Genomic DNA, 17530 nt, shown 5'->3' with positions numbered 1-17530 from the left:
AGCTATATTGGTGATTATAGATGATTTTAATTTGGAAGACAAAATTGCTGATAGGGAAGTCAAAAATTCCAAATGAAACTTTTATTTACTATACTACATATTCTGAGATATTCCATGTTCAAGTATTTCTAGAAAAATTTCTTTTTGTTTCTAACAGAAACTAAAGTTCCTCCTTTGGGTCTCCCCACATCCATCAACAAAAATCCAAATAATACAAACTTAAAATGAGAATAACAAGTACAAGATAAAAAAGAAAATCTAAATAGTGTGAAATTAGTTTTTATTTTTAGCTCAAAATAAATGCTTCACATTTTGTCAAAATTAAAACTAAAGATGAACACTAAAGATCCCCTGGGAAACCAGTAAGGCAGATGCTGTAACGTGGCTTGGTTTTTTCCACAGGAACTAGTCTAAGCAAACAAAACAAAACAAAAACCTCTCCCCAACTTTCCTTCTACTGTTAGCTGTATCTATCAGGGCTGTTCCTGGCTGGATAAAATCTCCCAACCCCCAATGCAACATAAAACAAGGGATTTGAAAAGTTGGGAAAAACCTTTTAACTTGTTCATATAAAAACACTTTTCTAAGGAGATTTAGTAAAGGTAACATCCATTGGCAACTTAGTTGAGGTTTCTGCTGGGTGTGTTGGTGCATGAGCACTCTTGGTGAATTCATACCAGAGTTACCAGGGTGCGACTCACACCTCCCAATTTACCACAGGGATGTCTTAAAGTTGAATTTCAGTTTCAGCAGATACTTCAGATTTACCTGAGCAATATCATAGACAATGTACCTGGAGGGAAGTATGTCAAGGAGCCAACAGTGCTGAGTTTGTGTCCTGCCTCTTCTCAAAGAAGATAGGATGCTCAGTGCTATGAGCAAGTCATCCTTGGGGCTTCTCTGTGGGACTGAGTTGAGGGCCTCCTAGGCAGACAAAAAGCCAATCCTCTGGAAATGGGGAAAGGCTTGTGCCCTGTGAGCCAACCAGAGTCAGACTTTTCACTCCATACAGGGAGACTATGCAGGGGCCACAGTCACCATAAGACCCACTATAGGACATCTAATCACAGTCTGCCCTGGGTGATCTGTGCATATGTAAGCCATGTTATGACTCCAAAGCATTCCTCTGTGCTCACACACAGCACACTCACAAAAGGATACTCATTATATAGTAGGCAGGTGTCGTTAACTCCTGATGAGATCCCGGTCCCGAGTGGAACCTCTACACCCTCCAGAGTGATACTGGCTGAAGGGTCAGGGGTAGTTTTGCCCAAACCTGAAAAACAGAAGGTGCAAGTGATAGGAATTGGGAATGGATGTAAAAATGTCCTGGGGGTGTGACAGCTACTTTAGGCTGGGTACAGGTTCTCATTTTAAGCACACAAATTCCATACCCCATGCTTTGTCAGAAGTCTATAAATTGGTGATCCTATTATAGTATCAATCATAACTGGTTCTGTGTGAGAAGATTGACAGCTGACCCCTAAGGGGTGACACTGATGAACAGAAATGCACAGCAGTCACTTACACCTGATTCAGAGTCCTGAATCATCATATGCTACCAACTCCAGAAATCTAAGATGCTGCAGGTGCCACTGTCACCTGAGGCCCCCTTCTTGTCTGCTATGGCTAGAAGAGTTAGGTTAAGCCAGTGAATGCCCCTGATTACTGGTGCTCACACTGAGAATGACCTATGGCACTTGTGATACTAGCTGTACCTACAGAGAGGGAAATTTCTTTTTAATTTGAAATGAATGGATGTTTAATACCCAAACCCAAGAACACTAGCTTTTGGAGGAAGCACCGCCCATCCCGCCAACCTAGGGCCCCCAGATGTAGCAGCAGCTCTGGCAACACATTACCTTTGACACTGTGCTTGCCCTTGGGTAACTTGCTGATATGAGAAGCATGCTTCAGTTCATACCTAATCAAGACAGGACAGTCTCAGAAGATCCCCCAAGACACTGGCTCTCAAAACCAATAGATTAATTAGCAGAACAATGTTAGATGAGCTAAAGACCCAGAGAACCCAGCACCTCTTGGAACTCCCTCCCAAGTTTCTGGCACTGCTCCAGAACTTGCAGGTGTAACTCTTCCTGAACCTCATTGTTTAATGATCACTACTAGGAAGCCACTTTCAAGGAAAGGTCCTGTTTGGAGCTGTGGCCAGCAGCTCTGGAGGTTTTATCTGAGGTAACAATCCCTGGACCTCCCTCTTTGGGTTACAGCTGATGGGATCACGGCGGATGCCTAAACCAAGCTAGACTAATCAGATTTTCTCTGTGGAGAATTTGGAACTGAGATTAAGACTCCAGTACCATCCTTGCTAATCTCAGAAAATCTAAATACGTGAGAGGCAGAAGGGAGTTATGGGGTGATCACATTTTTGTGACTTAACCTCTGCTTCCCAGTCCACAGGGAGAACAGATACTGCTGGTTCCTGAGGCCTAGTTATTCCTGTCCTTGCATTTTCTGAGGCATTTCTGTATCTCCCTTGTTCCCTTGCTTTGAATTGGTTTCTGATTCTTTTAAGCGAAGAGTCATAACTGGTAGAGAATTTTCCTGGTCACCCCCCAGCCAAAGAGATTCTCTTTTCCTCAGTCTACTCTATCTGTTCCCATTAAGTGTTTCTGGCCTCAAAGCCAGGTCTACTTACATGTTTCCAAGGGCAACTTCTCCCAACAGGATTAATCCTATCGGGTCTCCCTGAGATGTGTGGCAGTAGTTAGCACTCTTTGAGACCATGTCAGCAAAATAGATCCCTTTGCCAAACATGTACCCTGTCTGCAAGAAAGGAAAAGGGACAGCTGAAAACCTAATGGGAAGTTAGGCTAGTTACTGAGTTTTGACTTTAGCTTGGCACCCAGCTAAGGGCTATGATCCATCACTTTTAATAAGCTGGAGCCCAGAGACTACCCGGGCTGTCGGATCCACAAGCTGCTGGATGCTGAGGGGCTGCAAGAAGTTATTTAATCTTTCGGATTCCACTTTTCTCTTTCCTTCACTGGGGAAAATAATCCCATGAAGCTAATGTAAAGATTAAATGCAATCATAAATTTTAGCTTAGATTAGTGCCAGGCACATGTACACACCCAAGAATACTGGCTATTATTTCTATTCCCTTCTATATAAGTGAAACACAGGGTTTAGTGTTTGGTCAGACTACACAATACTAGCGAGTCATTACACTTACTCACGCCTCACTTTTTACAATGGTAAAGTGAGGCCTGGAAGGCCATCTCCAAGGTCCTGTCCAGACGGTCCATTCTAATAATCCAGATCCCTTGTGTCTGGGTAAGGATTTACTCAGTTATTATCCACTTTATTGATGATAAAAAGACAAGTTCATGGAAGCTGCTAGCTGGGAAGTGGTAGGGGCAGATCTGGACTCAGATTGGCCTGTGGTCAAAGCCCATTCTTTGCTTGTCAACACACCCAATTAGCATTCATAGCATCCCTGGCCTGGACAGTTTACTGCTTTTGTTCCAAAAACTACAGTTGTTGCCCGTGCAGCTGCACCTGTGACAGGGCTGGGACCTGGAGGATAAAGGTGAAGGCACTACTGGGGCTATAGCTGTGGGGCTGGAGAAAAAAAAAAAAGTCCACTTGAGCAGTCACAGCCAAGCCAACACCACATCTTTAAATAAGGCCCCTTGTTCACAGGGGACACACGCACTCTAACCCAAGTACCTGCAAGCTCTTTGTGGAAACAGGTGTCATTTACCCTATGCTCCCCACACCTCCCCAGGCCAGGCACATACCACAGGTGCTTCAGGCGGGGCTATCCGAAGACCCTGGGAGAGGATCCCAGCAAAGTTGGTGGTCCTGGACCCGTGCCACAGCAACCTTCGATTGTGAAGCTGCTTAAAGGGTTTGTAGCGTTGGCTCTCCCCTTCACGCGCTATCTTAAAGATCTGGGTGGGTATTCAACAAAGGGGAGAAATAAAAGCAGTTGTTAATCTGGTTAAGTGAAAGTTCTGGCTGGATATGGAGCGCTGATCACCTGTCTCTATAGCTAAAATTAAAAGGTCTGTTGCAATAAGGAAGATGTTTTCCACCAGGCTCAGAGTGACACAAGTCATCAAGATCCCACTCAGCAAGGACTATCTATGAAAATTAGCACTATAATGAAGTAGATAGACACTGTAGGACTTTATCTTGAACCTCTGATAATCAATCACACTTTCTGATTCTAAAATCAGGTCTGGAAAATGGAAATGTCCTTTTAAAACAGAATAAAAAGCCACCCCCAACTATAAGACTACTAGTTTTTCTGTTCAACAGACAAATGAATCACTTCCTCTGATAATTTAAAGATAAGGAGACTGATCTTTTCTACCCAGGGCCAGGTCAGAGGAGTGGGCAGGGAAGCTGGCAGGACATAAGGGGGTGGGGAGAAGGGTTCTTACATCCACAACTTCCAGATCATAGGCGTTGTGTGTGGTTGCGTGGGTGTTCTTAACATACTTCCTGATGATCTCTGCTTCTTCAGAGTCTTTGTCAACTACCTACAAGATAGGCATTTTGGGATTAGAGCATGGGAGACCAGAGGAAAGCAGGAAGATAATAATATACAAGCTCAACAGACCTTAGGACCAACCGCCTGTGGGTCAAAGCAATTCACAGACCTTGGGCCCACAGTGCCAGCTCTTCATCTAGCTGGACAGATAGGATTTCCAGGATTCCCTTAAAATCCTGTGAATTTTGGTACCAGTAAAGCTAGAAATATGGGGCTCAATGTCAGTAAAGGGAGGGAACCCAGAATTATGAACCAACTCCCAGGAAAAAGCAGTCTAGCTCACTGATAAGATGATGCCTTGAAATTAAAAGTCTGATCAACTCTTGGGGTTTTAAGGACAAATGCTCAGTCGTTAATCTTCACAGCCACCCATATTATGTCTGGCTCAGAGCACATCCTTAATAATGTAATCTACACTAAACAAATCTGAATCTATCATGAAGGAGGCTATGTGTGTCTTATGTTTCTATACTCTTATTTAAAGTTTGGAAAATATAGAAATTCTGATCTTTCTCAATGTTTTTTCTTTTTTTTGGTACCAGGGACTGAACTCAGGGGCACTTGAACACTGAGCCACATCCCCAGCCCTATTTTGTATTTTATTTAGAGACAGAGTCTCACTGTGTTGCTTAGGGCCTTGTTTTTGCCAAGGCTGGCTTTGAACTCATGATCCTCCTGTCTCAGCCTCCCAAGCCACTGGGATTACAGGTATGTGCCACAGTGCACAGCATGTTTTTTTTAGATACTGGGCAATGAACCTGGGGCACTTTACCACTCAGTTACATTCCTATTCCTTTTTATTTTTTAAAATTTGAGATAGAGTCTTGCTAAGTTGCTGAGACAGCCTTGAACTTATGATCCCCTGTCTCTGCGTCCTAAGTTGCTAGAATTACAGGCCTGTGCCACATCACCCTTTTATTTATGTCTTATTTTTAAATACAAGGTCTCATTAAGCTACCCAGGCTGGCCTCAAACTTGTGATCCTTTTGCCTCAGTCTCTGGAGAGTAACTGGGATTATAGGCGTGTGCCACTCTACCTGGCTCCCTGCTGTCTCTTAACTAAAATCTTAAAAATTATAAACAGAAATAATAAGAACCCTTTCACTAAGAACCCACAGCTTTCCCATCAAGAAGGGAAAAGAAGGGGCTGAGGAAGTGGCTCAAGTGGTAGCGCGCTCGCCTGGCATGTGTGCGGCATGTACAGGGTTCGATCCCCAGCACCACATACAAACAAAGATGTTGTGTCCGCTGAAAACTAAAAAATAAATATTAAAATTCTCTCTCTCCTCTTTAAAAAAAATAAATAAATAAATAAAAAGAAGGGAAAAGAAGGGACATTTGGTGTCTAACCCTGCTTGGACCCTAGACCTGTGCTTTGTCCTAAGCAAGGAAAATTGGCTCTGTCTCAACACTATAGTGCACTTGAGCCCCTGCCATGCCACAAACAGGGAAGCAGCGGCTGAGGAAATCAAGGCGCACAGGCAACAAAGCCAAACTCAGGACAAGTTAGGAGATAAGGCACAGATTCTTCCTCTGGTTGGCCCAGGCAGGGCGATTTCTGTATGAGTGTCCAACGTACTTACGTTCAGGACAACGTGTGTGCCAAATCTGGGCTATTTTGGCCGCAGGGAAAAAGAAAGCTCAGGCACATATTTTCCTTATATTTGTCATTGGGCATTTCACTTCTAAGTGGGAACCTAAAATTACAAGGTTTATGCCACCCTCTGGTTTGCTTTGAAAGAGAGGAAGGGAGATACAAAGGGAGGGAAGGGCAACAGAAAGGAAAGGGGGAAGGAGAAGGAGGCGAAGAGAGGTAGAGAAGGGAGAGGGGAGTGGGGGAGAGGAGAGGAAGAAGAGAAGAAAAGAGAGAAGAGAGAATTTTTTGACAAGAGTTCTCAAAAATGAGTCTCCACACTAGCTAAGGTGCTAGCTTGGAAGTCTGCCTTGCAAACTAGGTGCCTGTCTATAGGTTAAATGTCCAGATGGTCTCAAAGGACCTCCAGTGACATCTGAGAATTTATTAGAAAAGCACACTTATAGCAATCTGTGTTTCAATGAGCTCTCCAGGAGATTCTGGTGCATATTCAAGTTTAGAACCACTACTCTTGGGATAAGTGCTTAAGATGTTTGGGGAAGGGCAGGCCCTCTTACCTTAATGTCAGTTTTGAGCTTCTCATAGTTAACATCAATGGGGTCCTTGCTACTGTCATCAGATCCACCCCTAAGCAAACTGTAGGCCACCTCAATGTCCAGGAGGTTGTCCAGCATTTCTACCTTGGCCTGGGGGAACAAAAGACCGACGCAGAGTTAAGAGCCAATTGAGGGAGACAGATTCTCTACACCTTTGGCACACAAATGGAGTGCAGACATTGTCCAACACAGTGGGAGGGAAGAACAGGGTTAGCCTATTATCGTCACTCACAGCATTTCCTGGAGTACCAATGAAGCTTCACTGCCTGGAGGAGTTGTTAAGTGGCAGTAAGAACTGCCTTTCCATTTGCCCACTGATGGTAGGTGGGAACTTACACTAAGGATGTACAAAGCCATAACTCAGTCAGGAACTCTCATAGGCTCCTTCTGAGCAAGTAAAGATCTCCTTGCCCAGTGGCTCCTCCCAAATTGACTTGGTAGAGCAAAGGCAAGAAAAACAAGCATTTATCCCCTATGGCTCTGTTTCCACCAATATGGGTAGAAACTTCATTTCAAAATGAGGTAATGGAGGTGGTTCTGCCCCCACAGACCATGAGGAACTGGTTAGCTGCAAAGGAGCAAGGCTTAGCCCAGTAGCCTGGTATTCCTCCCAAGCCTCAGCACTACCTGCACACTATCTGCATTGTTCAGGAGCGGGGGCTTCTTCATTCCAAAGTCATGGGGGATCAGAGTGTAGAAGCGATTTGAGAGATCCAGGATCTGGGAGTCGCTGCTACCCTGGGACACCGCCTGGAAAAGAGGGAGGAAAAAAATGTAAGACTGAGAGGCAGTAGTTCCGAGTTCCAGCATTTAGCTAGACTTTCTCCTTTAGAGGATGAGTGTTTCAGCCAAATCTATAGGTAGTCTGCTGTAAGCATGAGCCATTGAGCCAGGACGTGTGGGGAAATGATCAGAAGACCATGTTTCTACTGGAATGACAGCACTAGGTAGGGGTAGGATCTCCTACTTTCTAACAGGACAGCTCAACACAATGGGCTTCTCATGTGACAATTCATTTTGTACAAAGAACTATGCTATTATATCAATTGTAAAATTTAGACAAGTGGGCTCATAGCTACTGCTGTAAAAATTTCTTTAACTTTGTTGGAAGATTTTTCAAGTTGGGGGTTTCCCATTTTTAAAAAAATATTTATTTATTTATGTATCTTTAGTTTTAGGTGGCCACATTATTTTGTTTTTATGTGGTGGTGAGGACTGAACCCAGTGCCATATGCATGCTAGTTGAGTACTCTACCACTGAGCTACCCCAGGCCCTCCCACTGTTATAAAATTCAGTCAAGTCCTTTTATCTACTGACCCCACCTTTGAGGTGGGGAATTTGTTTATTGTTCTTGAAGGTCCAGGTGGCCAGGCACAGAGAAGCTAAGCAATCCCTACTGACATAATGTCATTTAGTGCCCATATGCAGAGAATGCTAAATAAATGCATGAAAAGCCGGACCACTGGGTTACTGCATATTTGGCAAACAGTCTATGTGATCACAGAATGGTCATGGGGTAACAAGCTAGTACCCTGCAGATCTACTTCTCATTCTGGTGTTCACTTTTCCAGGCTGCAAAATTCTATGTGCTGGAGGCTTGCTCTGTATGATGGGAAAGGAAGCTATTCCAGCCCTCACATCCAGTGCTTCTGGAATAGGGAAAGATTGCACTAAGAAAAGCCTTGAATATTATCAGCTAGTGGATAACAGGAAAAGAACTGATTGCTCTGGGCCAGCTGTAACTGGATTTTTTTTTTAGGGGGGGGGCATGCACTAGGGAATGAACCCAGTTAATTCTTAATCACTAAGCCATCCCCAGCCCTTTTTTCTTTTTTGAGACAGGATCTCACTAAGTTGCTAAGGCTGGCCTTGAACTTGTGATCCTCCTGCCTCAGCCTGTTGAGAAGCTGAGACTACAGGAATGTCCCACTATGTTGGGCTGTAACTGATTTAACTGCTTTGTTTCAGGGCCTTTTCTCCAGTAGCCAGGCAGTACCCTTCCTGGGTACTTCTGTTTCTTCACAGAGTGTACTCAATTCCCAAATATAAGAAGAATATTCCAAATCCTCTAGGATGTAGCCTGAAGGTTCTGAGGACCAGAGAACCTTGGTACATACTAAATAAATGCTGAATAAGCATAAATGAAAGAAAATGTCTTCTATTTGAAGACTTCCTAGTAACTGCAAAACAAACAGCCTAACTCTTACAGATACACAAAATAAAATCAGTGTTTTTAAGAGACAGGACGACGAAAATCTGGGTCAAGTTTATAGGAAGTTTATTACATATCTGAAAAGTGCTGTTCGTAAGTTTTATGATAATTTTGGCCAGCGACAGGCACTTTAATAGAGATTCTGAATTGAAAAAAATCCACATCCTCATGAATTATGGTTTGGTACTTCAGTTTTGTTAAAACTAGAATGGAAAATGACATACCCAGGCAGCCCCCTGCTCACCTGCTGGACTTCACTGAGGATGGAGTATGCAGCCTGGATCTGCCTTTTGCTCAGCTTCCCCAAGGGCATCTTCTGAAGGTCAATCTGAGGAGACAGGGTGAGTGCCCTTTGAAAGCTGAGCATACTGCAGTGTGATGACAGAAGGGCTGGACCAGTCATCTACCTGCTGTAGACCTCTTGGGCCCCCAATGGAGGCAGCCAGAGGCCTGCCTGGCTTTCCTGGGGAGACCCAGTCACCCAACTCAACAGAGGACACAGCCCCTCCCCACCTTGGAAGCTAGGGTTTGTCTGGAAGATTTCTGCTCACTTCATTCATGGCTGGGATAAGCCAGTGCCCCATCCTTATTCTCAAAAAGCCTAATCACTTCTAGAAGAGAGTATGGCATAATCCCCAATCCAATTTCAAAGTGAGAATTAGGGCCCATTGGTCATGATTCCCCACCTCAGGCCACTTTCCCAGGATCCCAGAGCCAAGGCAGCAGACCCTGGGCTCCAGACCAGAAACAAAAGACAAGAATCTTCAAGAGATAGAAGGTTTTTGTTTTTGAAAAAGAACACATACTTTAATCACTGCTGCCTCATTCAAATCAGTCACTCCAAAAGGTTAGACACTGGTTCCAACACTATTGCCACTGCTTGTACTATAATGGGAGTGACCCTTAAGGCAGGCAGGCTGCATGCTAAAGCAGAAAAGCATGGGACTTGCAGGCAGAAGGCCTGATTGATCAATCACATTAGCTAGGAAGGCAGCTGCTTTCAGCCAACCTTGGTTCCCTGTTTGTAAAATGGGGCCACCTTCCTTGAAAGACAGACTTAACTCCATCCTGTGAGAGACCCTGATTGTGTTAGTTACTTGGTCCCCAGGTTGAGACATCTAGCTATCAGTGGTCCCCACACTCTATATCCTAAGGCATTTGTCACCTGGCCTTTCCCAATAGACATTGACAAGAAGGCAGAGTTCCTGGGAGTTGAGAATGTGCCTTAACCATCTTTGGTCTTCCAGCACCTCTTGGAGTACCCTGGAACAAGACAGAGCTGAACAAGAATTTTAGAAATGTGATTGCTATGGTGATAAAATTAAATAAGAGGATGTTAAAGATACTCAGCTCACTAGGCAGCAATCAGGGGCCAGTGACAATAGCTTCTAATTTAACAGCCACAAGCCCTGGCATGCATGCTTCTCTGCACAGGAAATACATATACCTTCTACCCTGAGGGGGAAGATCTGATTTTAGGCAATAGTTAAATAGTTGAGCCAAGTCTGGGGAAGAAGAACATGGTACAACAGAAAAGCAGAGTGACTTTAGTGTGGATTATCAATTGACTTTAAAAGCAGTTCTAAAGAAGGAACTCTTAAAAGAGATGTTTCCATTAAGTACAGGGTGACCAGAGCAAGAGCAGACGTCCAGGAGAAGCAAATAGTCCCCAAGCGTATAATTCTGGTGTTTATATAAAACAAAACAAAAAACACCTAGTTGCCCTAATTTTAAACCCCTCAAAATGTACACACAGGCCAGCAGGATGAAAGAACTCAAAAAATACAACTCCCTCCCCCATTCTGGAAAAGAAACTCAGGCGTAGCACTGGACATACAGCCTGGAGTGCCAGATTCATAGCAGCCCAGTTTAGGGAGAAGTGGGAGCAATGCCTACAGACCCTGGGCTCTAGACCAGAAACAAAAGACAAGAATTTTCAAGTGGTAGAAAGTTTTTGTTTTTGAAAAATAACACATACTTTAATCAATGCTAGAACCCTAGAGCCATAGCTGCAGCCAGAAGTGGCTCCTAGAGCTGCAGTCTGGATTCCCCTCCCCACTACCCCTTTAAAAAATTTTTTGGTTGTAGATGATCACATGCCTTTATTTTATTTATTTATTTTTATGTGGTGCTAAGGATCAAACCGAGCGCCCCACACGTGCTAGGCAAGCACTCTACTGCTGAGCCACAACCCCTGTCCTCCCCCTCCCCAGGGTCACCATGTCTGCTTATTGACCTCAATCCCATGTGGGCTCCTTCACTCAGTTTCAAGGTAGGCACCTGCTTTCCTCACACTTCCCACAGGCTGCCTTCTGGTGTCTCAGCAGCAGAGGCCCTGGCCTTTCTCTTCCTGCTATTTAATTAACCAGCTAAATAAAAAAATCAACATAAAAACATCATTTCACAGGAAGAGTTGGGTCTGAGGATAGTTGAGAACATCTATGAATCACAGACAAACCAGAGTACAAAAGGCTAGAAATGATGCACGGACCTCAGAACATGAATGAGACATTAATCCTTTTCTTCTCCCCTTACCCCAGCAACTCCTCTCTTCTCTTGCATGCACCTACATCTTGGTATGCCGTAAGTTGTTTAAACTAGTCATTCTTGCAGACAGAAGTCAGGTTATGTTTCTGTGAAAATGGGCCCTGGCCTTTTCCAAACTCATCAGAGGATGTAATTCAACGCTGCTCTGTAACAGCAGTGGGGGCAGAGCAGTCCTGCTACGAGGAGCTCTTGCTAGGGAGATGCTGGGTTGGTCCTGATGTCTATGGGGTTGAAGAACATGGGAAGTCATAGAACATGAGGGTGAGTAAGCAGCCTCTTGGAGAAGGAACAGAATGGCCGATTAATCCAAGAATCTTACCCTCTGCATTGGGTTCCTAGGAGCCCAGGGCACAGGAAGCTGCTTGTTTTCCAGAGCACCCTGAAGCCTCTGGGCTCAGTGGCTGGGGAAGGGAGAGGCTGTGTTTGCTAGACAGGCAGCAACAAGAAATGAGAAGCCCTTCTGTACTTGTTTCCTGGGGAAGAGTGAAGGCGAGGTGCAGAATGCACATAAAGTGCTTGGCCTCCACCTATAGTGCTGGACTCAACCAACCACCATTCCATCCCTTTGTTAAAAATAGCTAGTATGTGTCCTATCAGAGGAAGCAAGAGTCAGAGGCTCTCTGTGCCTTCTGACAGTGCTATGGTTTGGATTTTAAATGTCCCCAAAAGGCTCATATGCTGAAGGCTTGGTGGCTAGCCTTCGGTGTTACTGAAGGTGGTAGAACCTTTAGTAGGTGGGGGCCTAGTGGAAGGAAATGAGGTCACTGGAGGTGTGCCCTTGAGGGGGGCCTGGCAATCCTGGCCCCTTCGTATCTATTCTGCTCCCTGGCTACCGTGAGGTGACATGCTTCATCCCCTATGTGCTTCTGTCACGAGGTACTATGCTAACAGATGCCTGAAGTGACAGGGCCAAGCTACCATGGACTGAAATCTCTGAAACTGTGAGCCAAAATAACCATTTTCTCCCTCATAAGTTGATTTTCTCAGGTATTTTGTCAGAGTGATAGTAAACTAACAGTTCGCTTTTTCTTCAAGCAGACTGTTTCAGACTTTTCATGACAAGTCTAGTTGGCCAGTTTACTTGGGCCCCCAAAGAATAGACCTACCCATGCTATCACGGCACCTAGGAGGGGAAAAAGTACAAAGGGGATTGGGGACATGGGGACAGTTCTCTACAACATACTACATGTTTCAAAACAATCAAATGATATTTGGCAAAAAGGCAAGGGCTTCAGGATTCCATATTCACACTCTCTGAGGAAGGGCAGGTACAAGAAGCTGCCGTCCTGTGTTTTCTATTTTTGAGAAGCACACAAGAAAAAACAAGAACCACCAAAAAGTTTGTCTTTAGCTCAACACTTAATCATCACTCTTAGCAAATGCTCACAAATCATCAAAGGCACCAACCTCATACTCCACCATGGCTTTCTTCATACTTTCCACATCAAAGATCATCCTAATGAGTTCCTGCACTGGTTTGGGGAGCTTAGACTTGGTGCCAGGGTTTACTGTCAGCTTCTTCACCGCTTCTTCATCCTTAAAGTAGAAAGAAAATCAATAAGAGAACCAAACTGACAGCACAGGCAAGGTGGTATTGCTATTGGGGGACATGGCAATTAGGACACAGGATGGAGTGGCATAAGCAAAAAACAGCTAAGAGCTACTTTTTTCTGGGCGACAGGTCAGGAGTACATGTGGCTTTGCACATGGGCACATAATTCCTATGCACTCTCATGTTCTCCTGGCTGCTCCAGATCCTTATTCCAGCCACCATGGAAGAATCTGCATGGGCTGTTTCTTCTTGGGCTTGCTAGCACCCTGTATGGTAATCTCAAGTGCCCTCTAAGGCCCAACATGGAAGTGCTGAGCAGTTGTGAAGGTGAAACTTGGACCAAGATGGGACATAGGACTTATGGGCAAACTCCTCTCCCAAGAGCTGTTGCAAGAACAAGTTTATACAGACTTCTCTGAAGTCCCAATAGATCTAGCACCCAGTATCATTTCCTGCCAGCCAGCTTGTCAGTGTAAAAGCACATGCTAGCATTCGCCTTCCCTCTCCCTCTACTTTTGTTTTCCACCCCTCAGCCTTGCTCTCTGGAATCATACTGCCTCAACACACTACACGTGACTTTATCCCTGCCTCCTGAAGGTTAGGTCAATATCACACTATAGTACCTAACCACTAACAGTGTTTGGCATTTGTTTGGTGGAAGGTAACTGGTCTTGGGCTTTGAACCTGTAACCTGCCTGGCTTAACCAAGTGCTGTCAATGCTCAAGGCTGCTGTTGTTACTCTCATAGTGGAGGTTGTCTCCATGCTATAATACTGAGTCTTAAATGTGAACTCACTGGAAAGGCAAACTATCAATGTGTTAAAAAGCCTTATCAAGGGGCTGGGGATATAGCTCAGTTGGTAGAGTGCTTGCCTCACATGAGCAAGGCCATGAATTCAATCCCTAGCACCCCCCCAAAAAAGAAAAAAAGCTTTATCAAGTGCACATTCCTTCTGACCTATGAACTCCACTTCTAATGAATTACAGAAGCACACAAATATTTATGTGTATTGGCAGTAAATATAGCAAATGCCTAGATGTAATCTAAATAGGAGTGAGGGAACTATTTTGATCAATTATGATTTTTGGCCCACTCACAGGATGAAATTTTATGTGGTCTAGCAACTAATGCTCTAGATCAATGCAGTTTAATTTAATATGGTAGCTACTCAGAAATATAGTTATATACAGTTACTAAGGTTTTGAATTGTGGTCTCTCCAAACTACGTCCTGTGAGTGTAAAATAAACAACTAATTTCAGACTTAATATAGAAAAAATTTTCTCATTAATAATTTGATTAATGGTTTTCAATCATATGTTAAAAGGAGAATATTTTGCATATACTGGGTTAAGTTAATTACTAAGATTAATTTTACTGTTTTCCTTTTGCTTTTTTAATGGTGACTACAAAAAACTTTGAAGGCATGAGGAAATGCTCCCAGAACCTTAGGGCAGAAGGCGGATGGTTGCAACATAACACGTAAGGGAGGAATCCAATTTTAAAGACATTAGACTGATATATACACCATGACTTTAACTGTGGCTAATTCTGGGTGGTTTCTATTTTTTGTATCTTTGTATTTATTTCTCAAAAATTTCTAAAACAAGTATTTAATTCAGTAGGGGGCACTACTAAGTCAGACCAAGCCTCTGTGCCTCCAATTTAAGGTCTCCACCTAATACTATATAATAAAAAGGTAAATCCTACTTTAGTGAGAGAGCTCATGACATCCCCTATGAAGAAAAAAATTGCCCTTGACATCCCAAGTCTCAAAGATTTGGAATTAAAATCTGTACTCATCTACAAATCTCCTTCCTTTTATAAAATGAATGTGTATTTCCCACATTAAGAGTAATAGATTCTTTTTGGGGAGTGGAGTGAGGGGTGGGGTACTGGGATTGAATTCACTGAACTACATCTTCAGTTTTCTTATTTTGAGACAAGGTCTAAGTTGCTGAGGCTAGCCTTGAACTTGTGATCCTCTTGCCTCAGCCTCCTGAGTTGTTAGGACTATAGTTGTGAATACAGTCTTATTTTAAAAAGGTTAACACTTTGTTCTTTATATCCTTGAAGGAACACAAAAGTATCAACCAAAAGAAAACTAAATGCTGTCAAATAACATACATAGGAATATTCTCAAACTATATAATATAGCTATTAGGAATAATTTGGGATTATTCCTAGTAATCCCAAATTCTTGGCAGAGCATGTCAAGCTATTGTATTTCTATCACATGATCTACAATGAATCTTGGGTTCAGATAAAAAGCCTTCTATATACTCATAGATATTACTCCAGAGTTTTCTTTTGTTATCTTTGGTAGTAGAATGTTAGGTTTTTTGTTTGTTTGTTTGGATTTAGTTCTCTGAACACTGGGTAATATTCCCTAATAACACTATCTGATCCATAATGTGTTTTTTTAAAGAATAAGACATCCCATCCTTTTATTAGGAGTAGATAGTGTAGGAACATTAAATGATTGATTACCTGGCCATAGTCAATCTCCAAAGGGTAGAACTTTTTGGGATACTTTGTGAAGTTTTTGGAGTGCCAGGCATTCCCCGTTTTTTCTTCATATAATTTCATAAAATGTTCAATGGCATCCTCCTTGGATGGCATCTGCTCCAATTTGTTACTACCAATCACTGTGCCCACACGGCCCCAGGACCTGAATATCCAGTACCTATGAATAGGGAAAGAGGGGGATGAGCTTCCATCTAGGGAGGGAGAACTTTTATTTATTTTTTGGGTGCTGGGGACAGAACCCAGGGACTTGTGAAGCAAATGCTCTACCAGTTCTACCAGTGAGTTACATCTCCAGCACCAAGGGAGAACTCTAAATGAAAAATGATCATGATCATTTTAGTAATTTAAAGTAACATTAAAGAGTAAACTCAGGGATGTAACTCAATGGTAGAGAACCTGCATAACATGTACCAAGCCCTGGATCTAATTCTCTATGCCACAACTAATAAAAAAGTTCAATGCTCTCCAAACTTTGTATGCTTCAAGAACTTAAAAACACGAGTACAGGGGCTGAGGTTGTGGCTCAGAGGTAGAATGCTTTTCCTGCATGTGTGAGGCACTGGGTTAGATCATCAGCATCACATAAAAACAAAATAAAGGTATTATTTCCATCTACACTAAAAAAATAAATACTGAAAAAAAAAACCCCACAAAAAACCTAGGTACAATGAGAAAATCTTAAATCTTGATTCTGTTACTAGAAGAAAAGCCATTTTGGAGAATATGTGAAGCCATACCCAGGGAGAGGTAGGCCCAAGGATAGTTACACAATTGGTAGCAGCGGCTCCCTTCTCTTTACAGAATGATCTTAAAATATTTTGGTTCTTTGTGATTAGGTCTTAGGCCCTGGTCTGGGAGCAACCTTGGTTTCACAAGGTGGACAGGACAGGCCTACCCCTGGACAGTGGCCCCAGGCTTACCTGCTCTCCTTGTCATCCTCAAGAAGCTGCAGCTTGTAATAGGAGTTGGTCCCTTTCACTATGTCCACCAGGCCAAGGGTGGCACTGAAGACCTTCCCGCCTTTCTCTAGGACATGTGCAGAGTGTTCCAGACCTGTCCCAGAGGTAAAGCTCCTGCAGTTCTCACCCAAGGCCCGTGCTCTCAGGCAGAGGGGTCTTAGGAGCCTAGATAACCCCCACTTAGATGGATGTACCACACCTTCCTCAGTAGGGAGGTTCCCTACAGACTTGCGTGTTCCCTATTTACTTACCTGAGTCAGGATCAACAGCTGCTCCCCCTTTAAGAGTTAATTTCATTCTCTTTTCAGACTTGTTGATACCTTGGTAGCAGATACAGAAAACCAAAATTAAACCAGAAAGGGGAAGATAGAAGGCAAATGAGTATTTTTCATATGCATGATTTGCCAGCATGGCATCTTTGCATTGCCTCCCCGACCAGCCAAGGGGGGTGCTGAAAACTGAGTTGAAAACACTGCTTTAGGCAGCTTTCAGCTGACCATTCAGGGACACAGATGGAGAGGCCCTACACAGGCAAACCAGTCACCACAGATAGTCTCTGAACCATGGCAAGATGAGGCCACTGATCTCCCTGGCCCTTGGACCCAAGAAGGGGCAATTAGGGGCTCTCACCTTCCTCCTTTGTAGAGCCCTTGCTCTTCTTGGTGAGTGCAGTGCCTGACTTTCCCTTTGGGGCCACTACTTCAACAGGCTCGGCCTTCACCTCTGTGCCCCATGGGGACAAGATGTGTGCTGAGAACAGCTCCTGAAGGCTCTTGGTCGAGCCGGAGACATCCTGAAGGAACTCTTCAGACACAACACGAATGTTGGCTTCTTTCACTTCCTCCATCTTCTTATTCATCTTTTCTACCTCCTCTGTTCAAAATTGGAGGGAAAAAAGCCCTAAGCAGTAAGCTTTAAACTAAAACCAAGTCTCCAATGACTACAGTTCTACTTCCCCACCCTCATCACCTGCAGCTCTCCTTGCCTTTCAATTCTAAGGCTCACAGAGCTGGCTGCATCCC

The 17530-nt window shown here is 43.7% G+C and overlaps 1 protein-coding gene across 1 annotated transcript in view; it reads right to left on the bottom strand.

The window, feature by feature from the left end:
* Positions 1-263: 263 nt before the first annotated feature.
* The window catches only part of PARP1 (poly(ADP-ribose) polymerase 1), a 44559-nt gene continuing 27292 nt past the window's right edge, over positions 264-17530 (bottom strand). The window contains exons 10-23 of the mRNA XM_081296997.1: positions 17139-17381; positions 16760-16828; positions 16470-16602; positions 15511-15706; positions 12877-13005; positions 9167-9250; positions 7337-7459; positions 6671-6799; positions 4410-4508; positions 3762-3914; positions 2657-2784; positions 1863-1924; positions 1162-1276; positions 264-793 (exon numbers count right to left, since the gene is read on the bottom strand). Of these exons, the coding sequence (XP_081153123.1) occupies positions 712-793; positions 1162-1276; positions 1863-1924; positions 2657-2784; positions 3762-3914; positions 4410-4508; positions 6671-6799; positions 7337-7459; positions 9167-9250; positions 12877-13005; positions 15511-15706; positions 16470-16602; positions 16760-16828; positions 17139-17381 (1745 nt within the window). The 3' untranslated portion in view covers positions 264-711. The remainder of the gene's footprint in view (positions 794-1161; positions 1277-1862; positions 1925-2656; positions 2785-3761; positions 3915-4409; positions 4509-6670; positions 6800-7336; positions 7460-9166; positions 9251-12876; positions 13006-15510; positions 15707-16469; positions 16603-16759; positions 16829-17138; positions 17382-17530) is intronic.

This window comes from Spermophilus citellus (assembly GCF_964194105.1).
Source record: "Spermophilus citellus genome assembly, chromosome: 6".
Taxonomy (NCBI): domain Eukaryota; kingdom Metazoa; phylum Chordata; class Mammalia; order Rodentia; family Sciuridae; genus Spermophilus; species Spermophilus citellus.
Note: the sequence above shows the minus strand (reverse complement) of the source record. Positions and strands in the feature narration are given on the sequence as shown.